Genomic DNA, 21,828 nt, shown 5'->3' with positions numbered 1-21,828 from the left:
AATCCATTGATTATAGATTCAGATGGTGGAAAATTTAGAGGACAACGACCCTTCCATTTTGAGTCGATGTGGTTTCGACACTCGGACTAAAAATAAGTTGCGGCTAAGGTTTGGGTTTCATCTTCATGCTCCACAGGTACCCCTTTGCTTTATCATATAATGGTGAATTGCAAACCGATCTTTTAGCATTGGAATCGAAAAAACATTCGGTCATGTGTAGAAGAAGATTAAGAGTTTTACAACATGAGCTCTAGCAGCTGCAGAGGGGAACTCACTGATGACACACAGGCTCGGGAGAATGCGATTCTACATCAGTTACATGAAGAATTGAAGAGAGAAGAAGTGATATGGAGGCGGAAATCCTGGATATCTTGGTTCCAGCAACCAGTTTTTTCCATATGTCGACTTTACAAAGGAGAAACTACAACAGAATTCGGTGTTTGAAGGGCTCTATAGGGGAATGGACTTCATCAGAAGCCCAAGTGTATGATGTGATGAAATCTTACTATGAATAAATTTTTATGTCTGAAGGAGTAGATAATGCAGCATTGGAGAGGACTCTTCAGTCCATCCAACCACAATACCTAATGAGATGAATGATGAGCCCTGCGCCATCCCTATAAAAGAGGAAACCCACATAGCCTTGTTTGCCACGTCACCTTTGAAGGCTACTTGACCAAACGGCCTCCCATCTGCTTTCTTCCAAAAAAAATTGGGACCACACTCAAAACGACATCTTCTCTTTTGTTAATCACTTTTTTGCTTTTGCTTCTTTGGCTTTCAAATGTAACGAGTCATTGTTATGTTTAATTCCCAAAATTTCTAATCCGGAAAGTGCAGACCATTACAGGCCAATTAGCTTATGTCCAGTGGTGGTGAAAGTGATTACCAAAATTATGGCTAATCACCCCAAGGAGGTTTTGGATCTTCTAATATCACCATCCCAATCAGCCTTCGTCCCCAACAGATTAATATATGGACAACATATTTACTGCTCACAAGATCTTCAATTACATTAATCACAAGAAGAAAGGGAAGCAAAAGTTCACGGCTTTGAAGCTGGATATGAAGAAGGCCTATGACAGGGTTGAATGGATTTTTTTGGAAAGGCTGTTCCTGAAGGTTGGCTTTTTAGAAAAATGGGTCAAGCTAGTGATGACCTCTACGCACGGTGACTTACAAGTAGGTTATCAATGGTGGTATTCGTGGTTCAGTAGCTCCCTATAAAGAATTAGTTAGGGTGATCCCCTCTCTCCTACTCTCTTCATTATTTGTTCCCAGGATCTAAGCAACATCATATCTTAGTCTGAATTATCTGGTCTACTCAAGGGTGTTCGGGTTAGAAATAATGCAAGACCAATTTCGCATTTATTGTTTGTGGATGACTGTTTGTTGTTTTCTAAGATGAAACTCAATAAAATTTTCCATTTGAAAGAGTGCCTTGAGAATTATTGCAGGGCAAGCAGCCAGACTGTCAATCTCAAGAAGTCAACCTGGTCATTTTGCCCCAATACCCCCTTGTGTTTCCAGCAGTGGTTTTCTTGCATTCTTAGAATCTCTTTTGGGAAAGACTATCCAAGTACTTAGGACTTCCCACAGAATTCGGGTTTCTAAGTCTGAACAGTTCAAGGACATCACCGACAAGGCTAAGAAGAAATTCACAGGATGGAAGAGCCATCTCCTATCATATGCAGGTAAGGAGGTTATGCTAAAGTCAGTGGCTTTCTCATTAGCAAATTATGCATGCTCCCATTTCAAGCTTCTAGCATCGGACCACAACCTACTTTAAATGTCTACTAGTGATTTCTTTTGGGGTGATGGGGCTATTGGATATCTTGGTTTCATCTAGGCCAATCTAAGGAGAAAGGAGATTTAGGATTTAGGGACCCATAACTTCAGACAAGGCACTTCTATCCAAGGTTGCATGGAAACTATGGAATGATCCTGATTCTCTATCGGCCTGGTTTATTAGAGATATCTATTTCCCACACTGGAATTTCTTGGATGCAACAATGGGATTAAATCCTTCATGGGCCTAGTGCAGTATAATGGAAGGAAAGAAAGTCTTACAATATGGTCTCATATGGTGCATTGGCATAGGGGAAAAGGTGTTTATTTGGTCTCATAAATGGATTCCTAACTTGCCTAGTTTCAGGTTGCAATATCCTCCGAAGGATAAGGAAGTGATCCTACAAATCCAGTAAAGGCTTTTTCCAAATGAGCCATATTGAGGATTATCAAACATGCGGAGCATCCAAGACTGGCCTCGAAAATCAAATGAGCCCTATGAGACAGATACTGAATTATCAAACATGCGGAGCATCCAAGACTGGCCAAGACATGTTTGGAACCAACCATATTGATCATCACATCTAAAGTGATATTGGTCCTAGTTCGAAAATCAAATGAGCCCTATGAGACAGATACTGAAGGTCTTATTAACTACAAGCATCTCCCAAATGCTCAAGCTTCAATCAAAGAAGCTCATTGGGACTGGGTCCGGATGTCCCAAAACACTAGCACTAGACCTCAATCAAACAAGGCTTTGCTAGCGACTAAATGTGTGTGTATTTACTAGAACCTCAGATACTGAATGAGGTAAGTACACCATATATAACCTCAATTTTTTGTAGGAGGCAAATAAATAAGTGTATACACATAAACAAATGGCCATAATAAAAAATGCATATATATTCTTAAGAATAATAATAATACATCATATATATATAAAATAAAATTAAAAGTCAAATGCGAACATATTGAGCGAAACTCCCACTAATAAAATGCATCAAAAAGAACTAACAAGTCCCATATTAGTGATATGCTCTTGAAAGACTTTTAGAGTCAAGCCCTTAGTAAGAGAATCTACAATCATATTTTCTATAGCAATCTGCTCCATTGTAATCTGTGACTCTTGAACTTTCTCTCTGACCAAAAAAATACTTAATGTCAATATGTTTAGAGCTTGAAGTACTTTTACTGTTATGAGAGAAACGAACCGCAGCGGAGTTATCACAGACCATCCTCATTGGTTTAGATATAGAGTCAACAATCTACAGCCCTGAGATAAAATTCCTTAACCATAAAGCTTGAACAGTGGCTTCATAACACGCCACATACTCTGCTTGCATAGTAGAAGATGCAGTGAGTGTCTGCTTGACACTCTTCCAAGATATAGCCCCACCTGCCATCATAATGACACTCTTCTAGAAGTAGACTTGAGGTCATCTAGACATCCAGCAAAATCTGCATTACTGTAACTGACTGCATCAAGTGAATTGGTTCTTTTATAAGTAAGCATAAAATCCTTAGAGCTCTACAAATATCTCATGACTTTCTTAGCAGCTGCAAATACGCTTCACCAGGGTTGCTCAAATATCTCCCAAGTATACTAATAACATAGGCAATGCTAGGTCGTGTACAAACTTGAGCATACATCAAACTACCAATAGCAGATGCATAAAGTATGTTCTTCATTTGATTGCGCTCCAATTCTATCTGTGGACATTGAGACTTGCCAAATTTATCCCCTTTCACAACTGGAGCCTTACTAGGGGAATATGCCAACATATTAAATATTTTTAATACCCTCTTAATGTAACCTTATTGAGACAAACCAAGAATGCCGCAAGACCTATCACGTTGAATCTCAATGCCCAAAACATAAGAGGCCTCACCAAGATCCTTCATATCAAAGTGACTTGATAATAATCATTTTGTCTCATGCAAAAGATCAACATTATTGCTGGCAAGAAGAATATCATCAATATAAAGCACAAGAAAAATGAATTTATTCCCACTGATCTTCAGATAAATACACCGGTCCATAAGATTTTCTTTGAAACCATAAGAAATGATAACTTCATCGAACTTAAGATACCACTGTCTAGATGCCTGTTTCAAATCATAAATAGATTTCTTGAGTTTGCACACAAGGTGCTCTGTATCAGCTTGCCTAAAGCCAAGGGGTTGATGCATGTAAACATCCTCTTCAAGATCTTCATTTAGGAAAGCTGTTTTGACATCCATCTGATGAAGTTCCAAATTAAAATGTGCTACTAAAGCCATGATGATTATGAAAGAATCTTTTGTCAAGATTGGTGAGAATGTTTCCTTGTAATCTATGCCCTCTCTTTAGTTGAATCCTTTTGCTACAAGTATAGCCTTGTAACGCTCAATTTCACCTTTAGAATTCTATTTGGTCTTGAAAATCCATTTACAACCAATCAGTCTACATCCTTTTGGTAATTCAACCAAATCTCAAACATTATTAACAGAATAGAATTCAATTCATATTGCATGGCAACCATCCATAGAGATGAATTTGGATCATTGGCAGCTTATTCAAAACTGATTGGATTTAAATCCAAAGTAATATCAAATTCATGTTCTTGTAAATAAACAACATAGTCATCAGATATGGTAGGCCTACGAGTTCTCTCTGATTTCCTCAAGGGAACATCAGCTACAATATGGTACTGAATCTCATCAACAATAGGGGTGCAGGCTCAGCCACTATAGGTTGCATAGGTTCTTGAGTGTGGACATTCTGGTGTTCAATGTGAGGTTGTAATACAGTAGACGACAGCGTCACAGGCATAGGTAAAAGAACAGACTAAAAATCTAGATCATCCTTAAAGAAAACTGCCTGATTTGATTCGACTACTCTAGTAGAATGTGTAGGACAATAGAATCTATATCCTCTTAATCTTTCAAAATAATCGATAAAATGACCACTAATGGTCCTGGGATTAAGCTTTTTCATCTGAGGATTGTAAGGTCCCACCTCTGCAATACATCCCCATATATGAAAATGAGATAAATTTGGCTTCTTACCAGTCCATAATTCATAGGGAGTTCTAGGAACAGACTTGCTAGGAACTTTATTCAAAATATATATTGTTGTTTTCAAAGCATCACCCCATAAGAAATCAGGTAAAGTTGAATTACTTATCATGCTTCTCACCATATCTATAAGAGTATGGTTTCGCCTTTCAGCTACCCCATTTTGCTCAGGTGAACCAGGCATAGTGTACTGAGCGTCAATACGACATTCTTATAAGAATCTGGCAAACGGTCTAGGATTACGCCCAGTTTCATCATATCTACGATAAAACTCTCCACCTCGATCAAATCTCACACTTTTTATCTTCTTTTCCCTTTTAAGTTCTACCTCTGCTTTAAAAACTTTGAAAGCATCTAAGGATATAGATTTTTCTTAAATAAGGTGAATAAAACCAAAACGAGAAAAATCATCTATGAAAGTAATAAAATATTTGTATCCAACCATGGTAGTAGGAGTGAATGGACCACAAATATCAGTATGAATCAGCTCTAATGCTTCATCCTTCCTAGTTGCACCCTTCTTTTTAGCTCTAATGTTTTTCTCCTTAATGCAATCAATACAAATTCCAAAATCTGAAAAATCCAATTGAGGAAGTGTACTATCCTTAATCAATCATTCTATCATCTGTTTTGAAATATGTCCTAAATGTTTATGCCACAACATAGAAGAATTTTCATTCAATCTAGCACATTTAGGATTTGTAACCACATAATTTACAACAGAAGAAGTGTTGGCATATTTAGAAGAACTAATATCGAAATCAAATTTATAAAGACCATCAAAAACATGGCAGATCCAACCATAAGAGAACCAGAATAGAGTGTAATTTTTCCATTGCCAATATTAAAAGTATAACCAAAACAGTCAAGTTTAGATACCGAAACAAGTTTTTTTCTAAACGACGATACATAAACCACATCATTCAAATCCAAAACAAAAATAGTGGATAAAGTAATCTAATTACTCCTATGAATTCAACTTTGGTCTTCTCTCCATTCCCCATGTAGATCATCATCTCTCCCTCACTTGGTTTCCTCCTGCAAACAATTAGTGATGTGAATAGTTGCTCCAGTATCAATCCACCACGAATCAGGGGAAACATCTATAAGATTTGATTCAAGACACACTAGAGCTAAAGATGTGCCTTTCTTTTCAAGCCATTTCTTATAGCCATGGCAATCTGTCTTCCTATGTCCATCCTTTTTTGTAGAAGAAACACTTTCCCTTAAAAGCCTTAGTCTTTGGTTTCAGATTCTGATCGATTTTCTGTTCTATTTTTCTTGATTTTTCTTACTTGTTGCCTTTCCAATTTTTCTTGAATTTCTTCTTACCCCTATTATTGGAAACAAAATAAACTGAATTAAATTTTTCCTTCTTCTTTCTTTCCTCTTCCTATACCAATATGGAAGTCACGTCCTCAAGATTCCACTCCAATTTTTGTGCATTATAGGAAGTCTTAAGAGTATCAAATGATGATGGAAGCGATTGCATTATTTGCCACACAAGGAAAGAATCAGATATCTTCACTTCCATCTCGTCCAACGTGGCAGCATAATTGATCATTTTCATAATGTGATCACGTACTTCACTTGTGCCATCATATCGAGTGGATGAGAACCACTTAAAATATGTTCCCTTCTCAGCCTTATCAAATTTGGTAAAATTTGTATTAACGGCTGGAAGGAAATCCTTACCTTTTTCTTTCGAAGGCACACTATTCTTAATGGTCTTGTCCATAATATGCTTCATAACAATCAGGCACAATCTGTTGGACTCCTCCCACTTTTCATAAAGTGCTTTTGCAGTAGCATCACTCTCAGTTGTGGGCTCGGGAGGCTTATCTATTCTCAGGGAATAATCTAATCTTATGATTGCAAGAGACACAGTAAGAGAGTCTATCCACTCCACAAAATTGGAACCATTCAGGACTTTGATGGAAGACAATTGGGAAGTCATAGCTGGAAATAATAATTACTAAAATTTTACCAAAACATACAATATACAATAACTAAAAGCATATCAACATCCTAATAATATAATGAAAACTGATTAATTAGGGCTTATTAATCAGATTTGTCCCAGTATCAATTTTAATAACTGTATGAAAAACACAAACTGGGAAAAGTTCGACATCATTGGGGTCACACCTGTGGTGGCAAGATCGCCAACATGCAGTGGAATCTTTCACATGTAAGGCGAGACGCTTAAAACAACACCACATTGTAGATTCTGTCACCTGTGGTGGGAAGACAAGAACCTCAAAAATAGTGAAGCTCAAAATGTCACCCTCACACCATCAAGCAAAACTGACTAAAAGAAAACTCACCTGTGGTGACAAGAGCACATCGTTCGTCATATAGCTTTCTTGACTGCAATCCATCCGGATGGTCTATAGTGATTCCGCATTTTCAGGATTTAGCCCACTAAGTGGAAGTCTAATCTCTAAAATTATAAAAAACTCTATAGACCTGGATTACTACTGTATGCCCATTATATTTTTAATAATTTTTCATCAAAGAATTGCTGAATAATAATATGGAAAACAAAAGCACATAAAATTTTAATATATAAAATCATAAGTGTTCCTATTATGACAAATTAAAACAACATCATGGGTTGCAAAATAATTCCCTATAGTGACTGAATCGAATAGCCTAAGAATTAATATGAAATAACAAAATTTTATATATAATGTGCTAGTGACTAAACCAAATGTCATGAAAAGTAAATCTGTAAATAATTATACTTTATGGTTCTGTTATGAGTGAACCAATTAAAACTCATGACACATTTTTATTGTTTTATTTAATAAAAATATATAAACTTTTTGTACGATTTCTCAAAAGAGAAACAATCAGTAAAAAGTAAAACTTTTTTTTTTTTTTTTCCGACAGCCCTATGGGCGTATCGCGGGAGGGAGTTCGTGGCTCGTACCCGGAGTATACGCGCACTGTGGTTGTAGTAGCACTAAAACCAAGGACTTAGTAATGTTGCTTAGGTGGATGTGATTTAAAATGTATAGCATGGCATGTAGTGCATATGATGTGTTGTGATGTGTGGACTGCTGTGTGGTCCATCTTTCTACTTACTGGGCTAGTGAGCTCATCCCACGTGTGCACCCCCTTTTTAGATGATTTTGTAGGTCGTACATCTGAGGAGCATGGGGTGGGTCCCACAGTCGAGTTTCCTAAAGAGGACTGGTGGACCCCTGAGGAGTTAGAGCACGACGCTGACTGCTTGTGCGAGAGCTGTGCTGCGGGACAGCAGTTCTGAGGCCGAGCTGAGCTCCACCTTGGAGGCCGTGCTGAGCTCCACTTCTGAGGCCGAGCTGAGCTCTTCTATGTGATGCCGAGCTGGGCACAACCCTTGATGCCGAGCTGAGCTCCAGCCTTGATACCGAGCCGAGCTGTGTACTCTGATGGTTTTGATGATTTCCTGTATATACTTGGTATTTGAATCATATTCTTTTTGTGTATATATCATGCCTTCGGGCCCAAATGTATATAATTATTGTATCACAATTCGGGTATCAAGTATATGGGATTTATTCACAGGTAAAACTTAGTCTTCCGCTGATCTGATGAACTTATGTTAGTGTGTGTATGCTGTGGTGGAATACAGTATCTGATGATCCTGGCAGGTTTGGGTTAACCGGTGTTAACTCGGTCACCGCTCCGGTTCAGTGTGAACGGGGTGTGACAATCACCCCATGAGAAATCAAGTAAAGTTGAATTACTTATCATGCTTCTCACCATATCTATAAGAGTATGGTTTCGCCTTTCAGCTACCCCATTCTGCTCAGGTGAACCAGGCATAGTGTACTGAGCGTCAATACCACATTCTTGTAAGAATCTGGCAAATGGTCCAGGGTTACGCCCAGTTTCATCACATCTACGATAAAACTCTCCACCTCGATCAAATCTCACACTTTTTATCTTCTTTTCCATTTTAAGTTCTACCTCTGCTTTAAAAACTTTGAAAGCATCTAAGGATATAGATTTTTCTTAAATAAGGTAAATAAAACCAAAACGGAAAAAATCACCTATGAAAGTAATAAAATATCTGTATCCAACCATGGTAGTAGGAGTGAATGGACCACAAATATCAGTATGAATTAGCTCTAATGCTTCATCCTTCCTAGTTGCACCCTTCTTTTTAGCTCTAATGTGTTTCTCCTTAATGCAATCAATGCAAATTCCAAAATCTGAAAAATCCAATTGAGAAAGTATACTATCCTTAATCAATCATTCTATCCTCTGTTTTGAAATATGTCCTAAATGTTTATGTCACAACATAGAAGAATTTTCATCCAATCTAGCACATTTAGGATTTGTAACCACATAATTTACAGCAGAAGAAGTGTTGGCATATTTAGAAGAACTAATATCGAAATCAAATTTATAAAGACCATCACAAAACATGGCAGATCCAACCATAAGAGAACCAGAATAGAGAGTAATTTTTCCATTGCCAATATTAAAAGTATAACCAAAACTGTTAAGTTTAGATACCGAAACAAGTTTTTTTCTAAATGACGATACATAAACCACATCATTCAAATCCAAAACAAAACCAGTGGATAAAAGTAATCTAATTACTCCTATGAATTCAACTTTGGTCTTCTCTCCATTCCCCATGTAGATCATCATCTCTCCCTCACTTGGTTTCCTCCTGCAAACAATTAGTGATGTGAATAGTTGCTCCAGTATCAATCCACCACGAATCAGGGGAAACATCTATAAGATTTGATTCAAGACACACTAGAGCTAAAGATGTGTCTTTCTTTTCAAGCCATTTCTTATAGCCATGGCAATCGGTCTTCCTATGTCCATCATTTTTTGCAGAAGAAACACTTTCCCTTAAAAGCCTTAGTCTTTGGTTTCAGATTTTGATCGATTTTCTATTCTATTTTTCTTGATTTTTCTTGCTTGTTGCCTTTCCAATTTTTCTTGAATTTCTTCTTACCCCTATTATTGGAAACAAAATAAACTGAATTAAATTTTTCCTTCTTCTTTCTTTCCTCTTCCTATACCAATATGGAAGTCATGTCCTCAAGATTCCACTCCAATTCTTGTGCATTATAGGAGGTCTTAAGAGTATCAAATGATGATGGAAGCGATTGCATTATTTGCTACACAATGAAAGAATCAGATATCTTCACTTCCATCTCGCCTAACGTGGCAACATAATTGATCATTTTCATAATGTGATCACGTACTTCACTTGTGCCATCATATTGAGTGGATGAGAACCACTTAAAATATGTTCCCTTCTCAGCCTTATCAAATTTGGTAAAATTTGTATTAACGGCTGGAAGGAAATCCTTACCTTTTTCTTTCGAAGGCACATTATTCTTAATGGTCTTGTCCATAGTATGCTTCATAACAATCAGGCACAATCTGTTGGACTCCTCCCACTTTTCATAAAGTGCTTTTGCAGTAGCATCACTCTCAGTTGTGGGCTCGGGAGGCTTATCTATTCTCAGGGAATAATCGAATCTTATGATTGCAAGAGACACAGTAAGAGAGTCTATCCACTCCTCAAAATTGGAACCATTCAGGACTTTGATGGAAGACAATTGGGAAGTCATAGCTGGCAATAATAATTACTAAAATTTTACCAAAACATACAATATGCAATAACTAAAAGCATATCAAAATCCCAATAATATAATGAAAACTGATTAATTAGGGCTTATTAATCAGATTTGTCCCAGTACCAATTTTAATAACTGTATGAAAAACACAAACTGGAAAAAGTTTGGCATCATTGGGGTCACACCTGTGGTGGCAAGATCGCCAACATGCAGTGAAATCTTTCACATGTAAGGCGAGACGCCTAAAACAACACCACATTGTAGATTTTGTCACCTGTGGTGGCAAGACAAGAACCTCCAAAATAGTGAAGCTCAAAATGTCACCCTCACACCATCAAGCAAAACTGACCAAAAGAAAACTCACCTGTGGTGACAAGAGCACATCGTTCGTCATATAGCTTTCTTGACTGCAATCCATCCGGATGGTCTATAGTGATTCCGCATCTTTAGGAATTAGCCCACTAAGTGGAAGTCTAATCTCTAAAATTATAAAACTCTATAGACATGGATTGCTACTGTATGCCCATTATATTTTTAATAATTTTTCATCAAAGAATTGCTGAATAATAATATGGAAAACAAAAGCACATAAAATTTTAATATATAAAATCATTAGTGTTCCTATTATGACAGATCAAAGCAACATCATGGGTTACAAAATAATTCTCTATAGTGACTGAATCGTATAGCCTAAGAATTAATATGAAATAACAAAATTTTATATATAATGTGCTAGTGATTAAACCAAATGTCATGAAAAGTAAATCTGTAAATAATTATACTTTATGGTTCTGTTATGAGTGAACAAATTAAAACTCATGACACATTTTTATTGTTTTTTTTAATAAAAAGATATAAACTTTTTGTATGATTTCTCAAAAGAGAAACAATCAGTAAAAAGTAAAACTTTTTTTTTTATATTGAATGTACATTAATGCTTGTCAATTCCAAAGCCAATAAAAAAAAAAAAAAAAAAAAAACTGAACTTCGTATTTTTCTTCAAAAGACAACCAAACCTAGTAACTCACATTTTTGTAAGATTTTTGTTAACAATAAAGAAAAACAAAAAAGATTTGTACGGTTCTCCAAAAGAAAAATCAAGGGAAAAAGTATCCCCCTTCTTTGTTTTTTTTTTTAACTTTGCAAGTTTTGTCTTTTGGTAATAATATATAATATATTACTTTTCCCTTTTCTTCAAAACAAATTGTGGAAAAGAGTAAGGGTTTCTGTTACTGTTACTGTTACCGGCAGTACACTAGTACATACTATTTTCCCCTTTCTTCCCAAAACGAACTGAGGAGAAGAGACTAATTTTTATTACTGGCGGTACATCTGATCTCGGTAGCCAATGGCACCTAGGCCCCTAGCAAACGTGAATCCATGAATTTTGGATTCATCCATGGACGTAGCTTATATTTATTTATTTGTCTAACCATCTGAATCCACACAATAATAATACAAAAATAATGTATATTTATACAACCTATCGATTTTTATAAACAAGGCTCTGATACCATTGATGAAAAGAAAATACGGAATGATTCATGAAGATTGATAAGCATACATGATAAATACTACAAAGACACATTTTAGGCATACCTGAATCCATGGCTGAAGAATAAGAACTCCTCAAAGTCTTCTCGTATGCTCCTCGTACAACACGATCAATGTTGGTCTGGTCTACCCTTTTTCCCTTTTGCTTTAGATCATTAGCCTCACTTAATGGGTCAGTGATAACTATATATAGGGGTGAGGGGAGGGACCAACCCTGCAATAAAATTAGGGTTTCCTCCCTATTAAGGAAACAATACCTTAGGTCCACATATAGTAATAAATATTTCATACCATTAAGGTGTATTAATAGAATCCAATATCTCCGTAGAGATCACTTACCATTAGTATTGGATTCTTTCTGCTTCATCTGTAGTCAACACCACTAAACCGATTTTGAAAACAAAACTTTGACTATGCTAACTCACCTAATTGGAAATCTTACACGGTATGCACAAAATGAATATTTCTTTGGTAGAAGAGTTTCGGATCCCATTCAAGTTATTATTGCAGCACACGAATCTTAGTCCAAGTTTCTCTTATTTTGAGTGCCTCTGCAAGATATACCTCCTAAAGCATCTCAATCTAAGAAGACATGGACATCACCTTCACCTGGGTGATTCAAACTGAATTGTGATGCTTTTTGTACTCCTACAAAGGGTAGCGGCTTGGGATTAATTATCTATGACCACTGCGGACTCCCTCGGGTTGTAGTCCTTGTTCCAGTACCTTTTTGCAAATATTTTAATAAGCAAAACTTGGGCAATACGGGATGGATTATTCGAGGCAATTTCGGACAGCACCCATAACTTATTGGTGGCAAGCGATAACTAGCAAGTCACTGCATGCCTGCAGGATACCGCAAGACCTTCAGCTTCATCTATTCGATTAGTGATTTAAGATACATGAAACTTGGTTACCTTTATTGTAGACTCCCTTGCTAAGAGGGCTCTATCTATTACGGATAAGATAGTTTGGCCCAATTCTGATATCTGTCTTTCTGTTAATGTTGTTACAAATGACATGAGTATAATCCCTTCTTATCAATAAATTTCTCTTTCAACAAATATATATATATATATATTGTCTTTGTAAGGGGTGGGGTAGGCGTAGGGGTGTCAATGGGCCGGGAACCCAGCCCAACCATAAGGTCTCTTAACTCAACCCAAGCCCAACCCAACCCTAGGTCGGGCTGGGATATCTCAGCCTAGGCCCAACCCTAGGTCGGGTTTAGCCCAACCCAACCCAGCCCTAATGAACCTGATTGGGCTACGTTTAACCCAATCTAGTCCAACCCAATATTGCAAAGGTCAAAGACCAAACTTTTCGTCTATGCATAGATTGTGGAAAACGAAAGACCTTTTTCTATAAGTATCCGTTAATAATTATTAGCACATTTATATGATTATATACTTAATAAACATGGTTGGGTTCGGTCGGGTTGGGCTCAACCCAAACCCAACCCGACCCTACCTCAAACCTGAAATTCTCAACCCTAACCCACCCTATGGGCTGAAATCTCAGCTTAAGTCATATTCGGGCTCAGAGCGGGCTAGGGCTGATTCAGGTTTACCGGGCTTTTTTGATACCCCTAGGGTGGGGTATAGGATAACCCTATAGTTGACACCACGGGTTTAGGTGTCAAAGGACATCATGGACCTATTGTGGGCTTGTTGAAGCCTAGACCCCTCGGCAAAATGTGCAATATAAAATATCAATTGGTGAAAAAAAAAAAAAGTTAACATAATTTGTTGACTTTGTACAACTGTTGGTATCATTTTTTAGAGAGTGCATCAAGCTGCGATTTTGAAAATGTTTCAAGTTAGAGTTGTGAGATACACAAATGTCCCTGAAGGATTTGCAACTTCATATTTCACCATTTGGTTACAATAAGAGTTTTCTATAATATTTATACTACAAAAAAAAAAAAAAAAAAAGTTGATAGATGCCAACATTATTGGAGAAAACAAAGAGCTATGTAAAACAAATCAAACCCAAATGAGTTACAATTTCTTATTTCACCACTTTGGTTACAATTAGACTTTTCTATAATATTTATTTTACAAATGAAATTCTTTTAAAAAAAATGCCAATATTATTGGAGAAAGCAAAGAGCTATGTAAAACAAATCAAACCTCCCCCCACCAGAAAAAAGAATCGTCTTGAATGCTTTAATGCAGTTAAGACAGGCCCTACATCTATTACCTATTGCAATTCACCAACCCGGCATCTCTTTCGTTCAATAATGCCAGAGCTGACACGCTACTGGTTGAAAAAGACACTACAATTGGAGTGAACGGGCATATTCTTAATATACTCTCTCTTTCTTTCTCTCTTATTTTAAGAGTGGGTTGTTCTGCAATTCGCTATACATATTTGTTGTATATGAACAATCCGGAATCACAATTAGCTGAAGTGAGAACGGTTTGTTAGGAGGTATAGTAACCACAAAGTTGTTCATCCGTTTTGCTCCCTTCCGGTTCAGAACTGCATTGATTCTCTTTACCATCAACAATGACTGGTCTGGGCCTATCTGATTCTGATTTTAAATTGGAGTTCTCCATCAGCAGATTTGATAAGCTTTTGCAGAACTGGTGATTTTGGTCCAATTAACAACAGTTAGTACAAAAATTACCACTAATTGGGATCCACAAAACAGTAAGCTAGTGGAATTGAGTTGTTACCTCATTGTACACTGTGAGCTCCCCTGCAGAATTTGATATTTCTATCACACAATGTGAGGGTGTCACCTCAATCACCTAATTTAACAGTAATGTGTATGTGTATGAAACCATATGGTGGTGAAACACAAAACTGTTCTATGTTGCAAGAACTATATAAAGAAATTTATTTACCTCAGCTGATAGGTTGAAATATGATCTAGAATTTCTTGGGAGCTTCTTTTTTTGATGAATTTTCACCTGATATTCAAAGAACAATGGCTTAAATATGAAATAATAATGACAGGTATCTAGGCGTTCGGCCTGGTTAGTCTGGCGGGCCCATACTAATCCCACAATTGCATGGACTGGGTCATACCGGTGAATGAGAATTATTCAACTTTCACTGAAAGCAATGAAGAGCACTAAATACTCCTATGTGAGTGGCCCTAAGGAAGTAAGGGGAGTTGAACTCAGAACCACACGCTTCCTGAGGCAGAGTTCCAATAATCCTATTTTCAATGAAAGAGAAAAACTGTATAAATTACCTTTGACATGTTCATCCTTTCAACTGAAAGACTGACATCTTTTGCAGCAACTTCAATTTTCTCTATAGTCTCATTGATAGGATATTTGGAACCAAGCCTTGTTCTTTGTTTATCTTCATCCTTGAAGAAAGAAAATTCTCACAAAAAAATTAGCAACTAGAAGCATAAGTTGCCTGTGTGGGATGTGAATATTTTTGAGCTCTAGAGTGTTACCTGCTTTTCAAATAGACCTGACAAATCAAGGTCACTGGACATTGCTATAAGCTGGAAAGCATTGATGAAACTTGAGGATTTGCGCATCCCTGTCTCGGCGGTTTTCCCCTGCATTAAATTTGTGTCTGAATCAGATTAGGGTTCTATATCATGTTAGATAGAGCTCAAGAGATTGATTTCGTGCCGTTACCCCGATCCCATCAAATGCTGCATTGACATCATCCAAGTTGATTTCACATTCAATTCCTGCTGAAGGCTCATAGCCAGTTTGGAACCACTCATCTTCTAGAATCTCTGCTATTGTCATCCGCTATTTTAAGAAAAGAGTAGTCATATTTTCATACTTCATATCAACTGAACAAGAAGAAGGAAGGGTTCATTGATTTTACCCTATTAGGCATTGGCTCAAGTATTCTGAAAAGTAGTTTCCTTTGGGTTGCTGTAAACCACTCTGGACATGTGTACTCTGCTCTGGAAATCTTTGCACCAATAGATATATCAGCATTCTGGATATATGCATACAAAGAAATCAAATCTCTTCCCAAACTTACCTTCCTGTACAAGTTCATCAGGTTTCGGTCATCAAAGGGTAGATAACTAGCAAGTAATTCGAACAAGATTACTCCACATGACCAGATATCAGCAGTTGCTCCATTGTACTTCTTGTTTGCTATTACCTGTCAAAAACAAAGTCAGCACCACCAGTCTTGGTTTTTTTGAAATTCTTTTTAGGCTCATATCTCTGTTTACCTCAGGAGCTACATAGCATGGAGATCCACAAGCCGTCGATAGCAAATCACCAGGCTGTGTTGAATTAGAATTGGTGAGTTCTTGCAAGTATATGTCTGAGTAGTCTCATTAAAAATATTACATGAACTACTAAAATGTTTCTAACCTTTCTCAATGCACTGAGTCCAAAGTCTGAGACTTTCAAATTTCCTTGTCCATCCAATAGCAGGTTTTCAGGCTGTGTTTAGATCATTCAAATATGCAATGATATAACCCAGGTTAGGTTTCATTATATATCTTCCTAATGAGTTTCAAAGTTGCAGAGAATCACTGAAATAGAGAGCAAATTCTGCAACTAGAGTTGAGATTTCTGACCTTGAGATCTCTGTGATATACACCCCTACTATGACAATAGTCCACAGCATCGATCAATTGCTGGAAGTATTTCCTAGCTTCCTTTTCGTCGAATTTTTTGAGATACGACTGGCAGTAATCAAAGTTCGAAAACAGCTCAATGACATGAAATCCAACACAGAATTCTAAGATTTCGGAGGCTGAAGAAGGGAAGAAACATACCAACTTCTCTGAGAGTTGGCCTCCGGAAACGTATTCCATTATTATGAAGATCTTAGTCTTGGTGGCAATAACCTGTAAATGAGAAATTCAACAAAGATTATGAGTTCCAGTTAAGAAATAAGTTCCTAAGAAAATGCTGGAGAGAAAAACCCTTCCTGTATAGTCCCCACCCCCGCTTTCTTGCCTTGCCTGCCCCTGTATTCAGAATTTGAAAAACTCTTCTAACGAAAACCAACATAGGTTTGATTCACATTGCTTGATACTAGGATTATCCTTAACTTTATGCACATTGAGATCAGATTATTGATGTATTTCAGTCCGAAACCTCGTAACAAACCTCATAAATTCGGACAATGTTGGGGTGATGCAACAGTTTCATTGTACTAATCTCACTCTTTACCTGAAACCCAAATTAGATTTTTCATTTTAGTTGCTAGAAAGGAAAGCCAAAATTTAGAAAAATAGAGAAGTAGATGGAGCAGTGACCTGGGAATTTACCTGTTCCATTAACTTGTTATCCAAAACCATCTGTTTATCGATGATCTTGACTGCAACATGCTGCTTGGTAACTCTGTCCAGAGCAAGCTTAACCTTGGCAAAGGTGCCTTCACCAATGGTTCTTCCAAGCTGGTATTTCCCAATAGTAGCTGCGAAACCCATCAACTTATATCACTGTAGAATCTAATTTCTTCTTTGCCTGCCTGTTCTTTTTATTCTCTACTTAATCCTGCAGAAATGGATTTCAAGTTCCTCTCTTCTGTAGTGCTAGTTTTGAGATAGATTTTGGTCCTCTACTTCTTTCCCTTCATCTGATTATATGGTTCTCACGTTTAAAAGACACATTTGATTTTGACTTCTAAGCATACATATTACAAAAAATTTGAGTTTGAGTTGGGTTGTATTGTTATTCTTCATGAAGAGAAGAAGTATGAGTGACAGACAGTTAGTTGAGAAGACTGGGAACGTCAAACGTGTTTTGAATGGAAGGTTTAAGAAAACAGCTCTACCCCTCGCCCACCCATCTTCCCCTGCTTCTTCTTTCGCACGAGTTAAAAGTGCATTTTGGGAAATTTCCTAGAAAAACGGATGGATTATTTTAATGTTACTTACCAAAAAGAAGGGAAGGATTATTCTTGGGTAGGTATCCATGTAAGAGGAGATGGTGATGTTTTCGAAATATAAAAAGGAGTATTTGATTTGAGTTAGATTTTTTGAGATTTGATATCTGTCCTTTCTATAATAGTTAGAATTGACACATCATTTGTCGGCGTGACATAATAAATGTGTTATAACATTGGAAAAAGGGAAGAAATAAAAAAAATCTTGAATTTGGATCTCTATGGTGCAATAGGGTGTTTTGACAGGCATCTAACGTATAAAAATGTCTTGCGCTACATGTGATCACCTTGGTCTCTGTGTCTTTAAGTATTTTCTACCATTTGATGCACATCAAACGTCCTATTGCATCACAAAGGAATTCAAATGACCACCCCACTTCCATAAAAAGTGAAAATATCATCTCATTTGATGCTTTCATGGACACTCCTTTTGACCCTGGTGCAAGCATAAGGGCCATGCTCACCGACAAGGAATATTTCCCCTTTGAAAAATTAACATAATTTTGTGATAATAATATTTAGCAAATAAAAAATCCAAATGAGATACACGAGGCAAATCCCACTTGATAGCAATGTAAAATATCTGTTAATACCTATCTTCTCCATTGTGTCAGGAATGAAAATGTGGAAATTATTGAATTATATACTTAAGTATTAAAGCAGTGGATAAGTTGACCTCTGAATGTCGGCTGAATGGACAAGAAATCGTAACTAATTTGTGGTTATCCCTTTAATACATATAAAAAATCAGGCAAGCCGCGACCAAAAAGCTTGGTTGATTGAATCTGTAAGCCCCTCTAGGGAGTATCGACAAAAATTAATTAGATGTTTGAAAGAAAGTAAGAAACCCGCCTGATAAATGGAATGACATAAACATTATGAATAAGATCCGGCTACTCTCTTTATCTTTGATCGTTCAAGTCTTGTCCATAGTTATTTGGGCTACCGACACCTGTTCAAGATCTATTCAAGGGTTGTGGTTCCTTCACCAGAAAAACCACCCATCTCCATGGATCCAACCCATACACGATTGATTGTCTACCCTCCTCCTTCTCCCTTCTCAAGAAAGTACCACCGTTAGTGTCAGTAAGTTGTAGGAAGGATCGCGAGGTTGTCAGGGATGATGGTAGGTGATGGATGAACTTTGCACTTCTTCATACCTATCTAAGGATCGATGGATGAACTCAACTCTTCTAGTTTTTTTCTCTTTCTCTTTTTGTCTCCTTTTTTGTGCCGCTCTGATCTGGTCCGTGCTTTCTTTGTTCTGGTTTGGATAGAGAGGTTTGAAGTGAAGTTTGAAGTAGGGGTGCTACAGGGCTAGGTTGGGCTGGGTTTCTTAAAACCCTAGCCCAATCCTAAGTCCCTTTACCTGGTCCCAAGCCCACCCTAACCTTGACTCAGGGGCACAAAACTTCAACTCTGGCCCTACCCTTCAAGGTTCAACCCAACTCTTACCCGCCCTAATTGGCCCTGATTTTTCAAGGTTGGGCCAAGATGACCCTGACCTTAATCTTGATTGACCCTGACCTTGGTTTGCCATCAAGGGTTGTGTATACCCTGACCTTGCCCCTGACTCTGCAAAATATGAAATAACTTAAAAATAAAAAATATTCATAAGAAAGAGGAGATAAAAAATATAAAGTTACAAATTACTTGTATTGGTAAAAAAAATGCAAGAGAGATTTTTTTTTTTTTTGATAAAAAAAGCAAGAGAGATCGGTGAGAAGATATAATAAGAGTTTTGAGGTGTCAATGACTCAATGTCAAACAACATATAAAATTAGGTTAACATCAGGGTCACAACTAGGGTCAACATCAGGGGCAGTAATCAGGGCCGAGTTCAAGGCAAGCTATGCGGGCCAAAGACATCAACCCTTACTCGCCTTGACCCTGACTCAGGTCAGAAATTTCAAGGTCAGACCAGCCCTCAGGGCCAAATTTTTTGGGTCGACACTTGTTCAGGATTAGGGCGGGCCAAAGGTGGGTTCGACCATCAGGGCCAACTTGCACCCCTAGTTTGAAGGGTCGTTGAAGGTTTTACTTCATCTCTCACCCTAATATCCAGAAGACTGCTGCTATTGCCTGCAACGCTTTGTCAGTGAAGATCATCCCTCATCGTTTTACTGTAACTGTTTCTGATGCTATATGAGCTATTAGGTTCAGTGGGATTCTTCACCAAACCATCAACTTATTCATGAGATTTCCGTTGCTATATGAGCTGTTGGGTTCACTACGATCACAACAGAAACCATGAAAAATTCCCAAAAAATAAACAAGGATTTGGAGATTTTATCTCTTTGAAGAAAACCCCGAAAACGATCATTCTCCTTAGCTGTGTCTGTCAGAGTTCTAGCTTCACTTCTCCGTCGTGTTCAACCTTGGCGCTCTGTTCGGCGTTCTCGGGGAAGGCGGAGGGAGCAGAGCAGTCAAGATCATAGGAGAGATGATCTGGGTATTGATCTCGAGGACGGGAATGTTGTAAGGGATCTTCTTGATGCTCTTGGTTTGGCTGGAATCGAGCTTGGATCTGAAAGCAGCAGAGCCAAAACCAACCTTTCTGCTAAGGTCGATGATGTTGATGAAGCCGATGTTACCAGCAGCATTGTCGGTGGTCTGGGAGAGAGTAATGGTGAAAGAAAGGGTGCGGGTATGGGTTGCATGTTGGTCTGATGGGTATTCTTTTATATAAACAGCCACAGTCCTTGGATAGATCTTGAATAAGTGTCGATCACCCAAGTAGCCAACCTATCCGAGGGTAAAACCTAGTATAGATCCTGAATATCCTTGACGACGAAGAAGCAGAACAGATGATTAGCCTTGAATAAGGATATGCCTAGTATAGATCCTGAGATCATGCAACACCAATTGCCAACCTATCCGAGGGTAAAACCGATAAAGTAGGAGCTCCGAAGAATGTAGCAGAATGGAGTGAGAAGATTAGAGTAGAAGATGTGAAGTAGTGGAATGCAAGATTTCTACAAGTGGTTAAGTACCCCCAATGGTTGGCCAACATTGTACCAGTGCCGAAGAAATATGGTAAGGTGCGAATGTGTGGACTTCCGAGATTTTAACAAGGTAAGCCCTAATGATGGCTTTTCATTACCTCACATTGATGTATTGGTGGACAATACAGCGGGGCATGCCTTGTTATCATTTATGGATGGATTCTCGGAATACAACCAAATAAGCATGCACTCAGAGGATCATGAGAAGACAGCCTTCACCACTCCTTGGGAACTTATTGTTACAAAGTGATGCCTTTTGGACTGAAGAACATTGGGGCAACTTATCAAAGAGTAGCTACGGCCATATTGCATGATATGATGAATAAAGATGTGGAGGTCTATGTGGATGATATGATAGTGAAGTCAAAAGATCGACAGGGGCATATTCCTACATTAAGGTGATTCTTTGAAAGGATCAAGAAGTATCAGTTGAAGCTGAACCCTCAGAAGTGTGTATTTGGGGCAACAGTAGAAAAATTGCTAAGTTTCTTGGTGAGTGAAAGAGGCATCGAAGTCGACCCTGTCAAGATCAAGGCAATTCAGAAGATGCCCACACCTCGGACTGAGAAGCAAATACAAGGATTTTTGGGTCACATCGAGTATATCAATAGATTCATAGCTCAATTGACTACAATCTATGAACCAATTTTCAAGCTGTTGAAGAAGGATCAGCCCACGAAATGGAATGACCAATGCCAACAAGCTTTTGACAGGATCAAAGGATACATCATGAACCCACTAGTATTGACACCGCTGGTGGAAGGTGAACCACTTCTCTTGTACTTATCCGTGGGAGAATATTCCATGGGCTCATTACTAGCACAAAAAGAGGCAAAAAAGGGGACAGAGCATGCCATATATTACCTCAGAAAGAAGTTCCTGGAATGTCAGACATGATACACATCTTTGGAAAGAACTTATGCTGTATTGATTTGTGCAATAAAAGAGGTTGCGACACTACGTGGTGGCCTATCCAGTGCGTCTGA

General features: G+C 37.8%; 1 protein-coding gene across 2 annotated transcripts; it reads right to left on the bottom strand.

Annotated features, from left to right (window-relative positions):
• Positions 1-14,023: 14,023 nt before the first annotated feature.
• Positions 14,024-17,631, bottom strand: LOC122081275 (CBL-interacting serine/threonine-protein kinase 21-like). 2 transcript variants are annotated; one of them, XM_042648317.1, is made up of 14 exons: positions 17,218-17,626; positions 17,057-17,119; positions 16,720-16,791; positions 16,519-16,626; positions 16,310-16,381; positions 16,165-16,218; positions 15,966-16,091; positions 15,804-15,893; positions 15,605-15,724; positions 15,415-15,522; positions 15,202-15,321; positions 14,849-14,914; positions 14,678-14,752; positions 14,024-14,584 (listed from the first exon to the last, which is right to left on the bottom strand). In XM_042648317.1, the coding sequence occupies exons 1-14, from the start codon at positions 17,377-17,379 to the stop codon at positions 14,423-14,425; spliced, it is 1,398 nt and encodes a 465-aa protein (XP_042504251.1). In that variant the 5' UTR covers positions 17,380-17,626; the 3' UTR covers positions 14,024-14,422. The 2 variants fall into 2 exon arrangements, with proteins under 2 accessions (XP_042504251.1, XP_042504250.1); XM_042648316.1 differs by having other exon boundaries at positions 15,804-16,091; positions 17,218-17,631.
• Between the last annotated feature and the right edge of the window lie 4,197 nt (positions 17,632-21,828).

This window comes from Macadamia integrifolia, chromosome 6 (assembly GCF_013358625.1).
Source record: "Macadamia integrifolia cultivar HAES 741 chromosome 6, SCU_Mint_v3, whole genome shotgun sequence".
NCBI classification, from domain to species: domain Eukaryota; kingdom Viridiplantae; phylum Streptophyta; class Magnoliopsida; order Proteales; family Proteaceae; genus Macadamia; species Macadamia integrifolia.
Note: the sequence above shows the minus strand (reverse complement) of the source record. Positions and strands in the feature narration are given on the sequence as shown.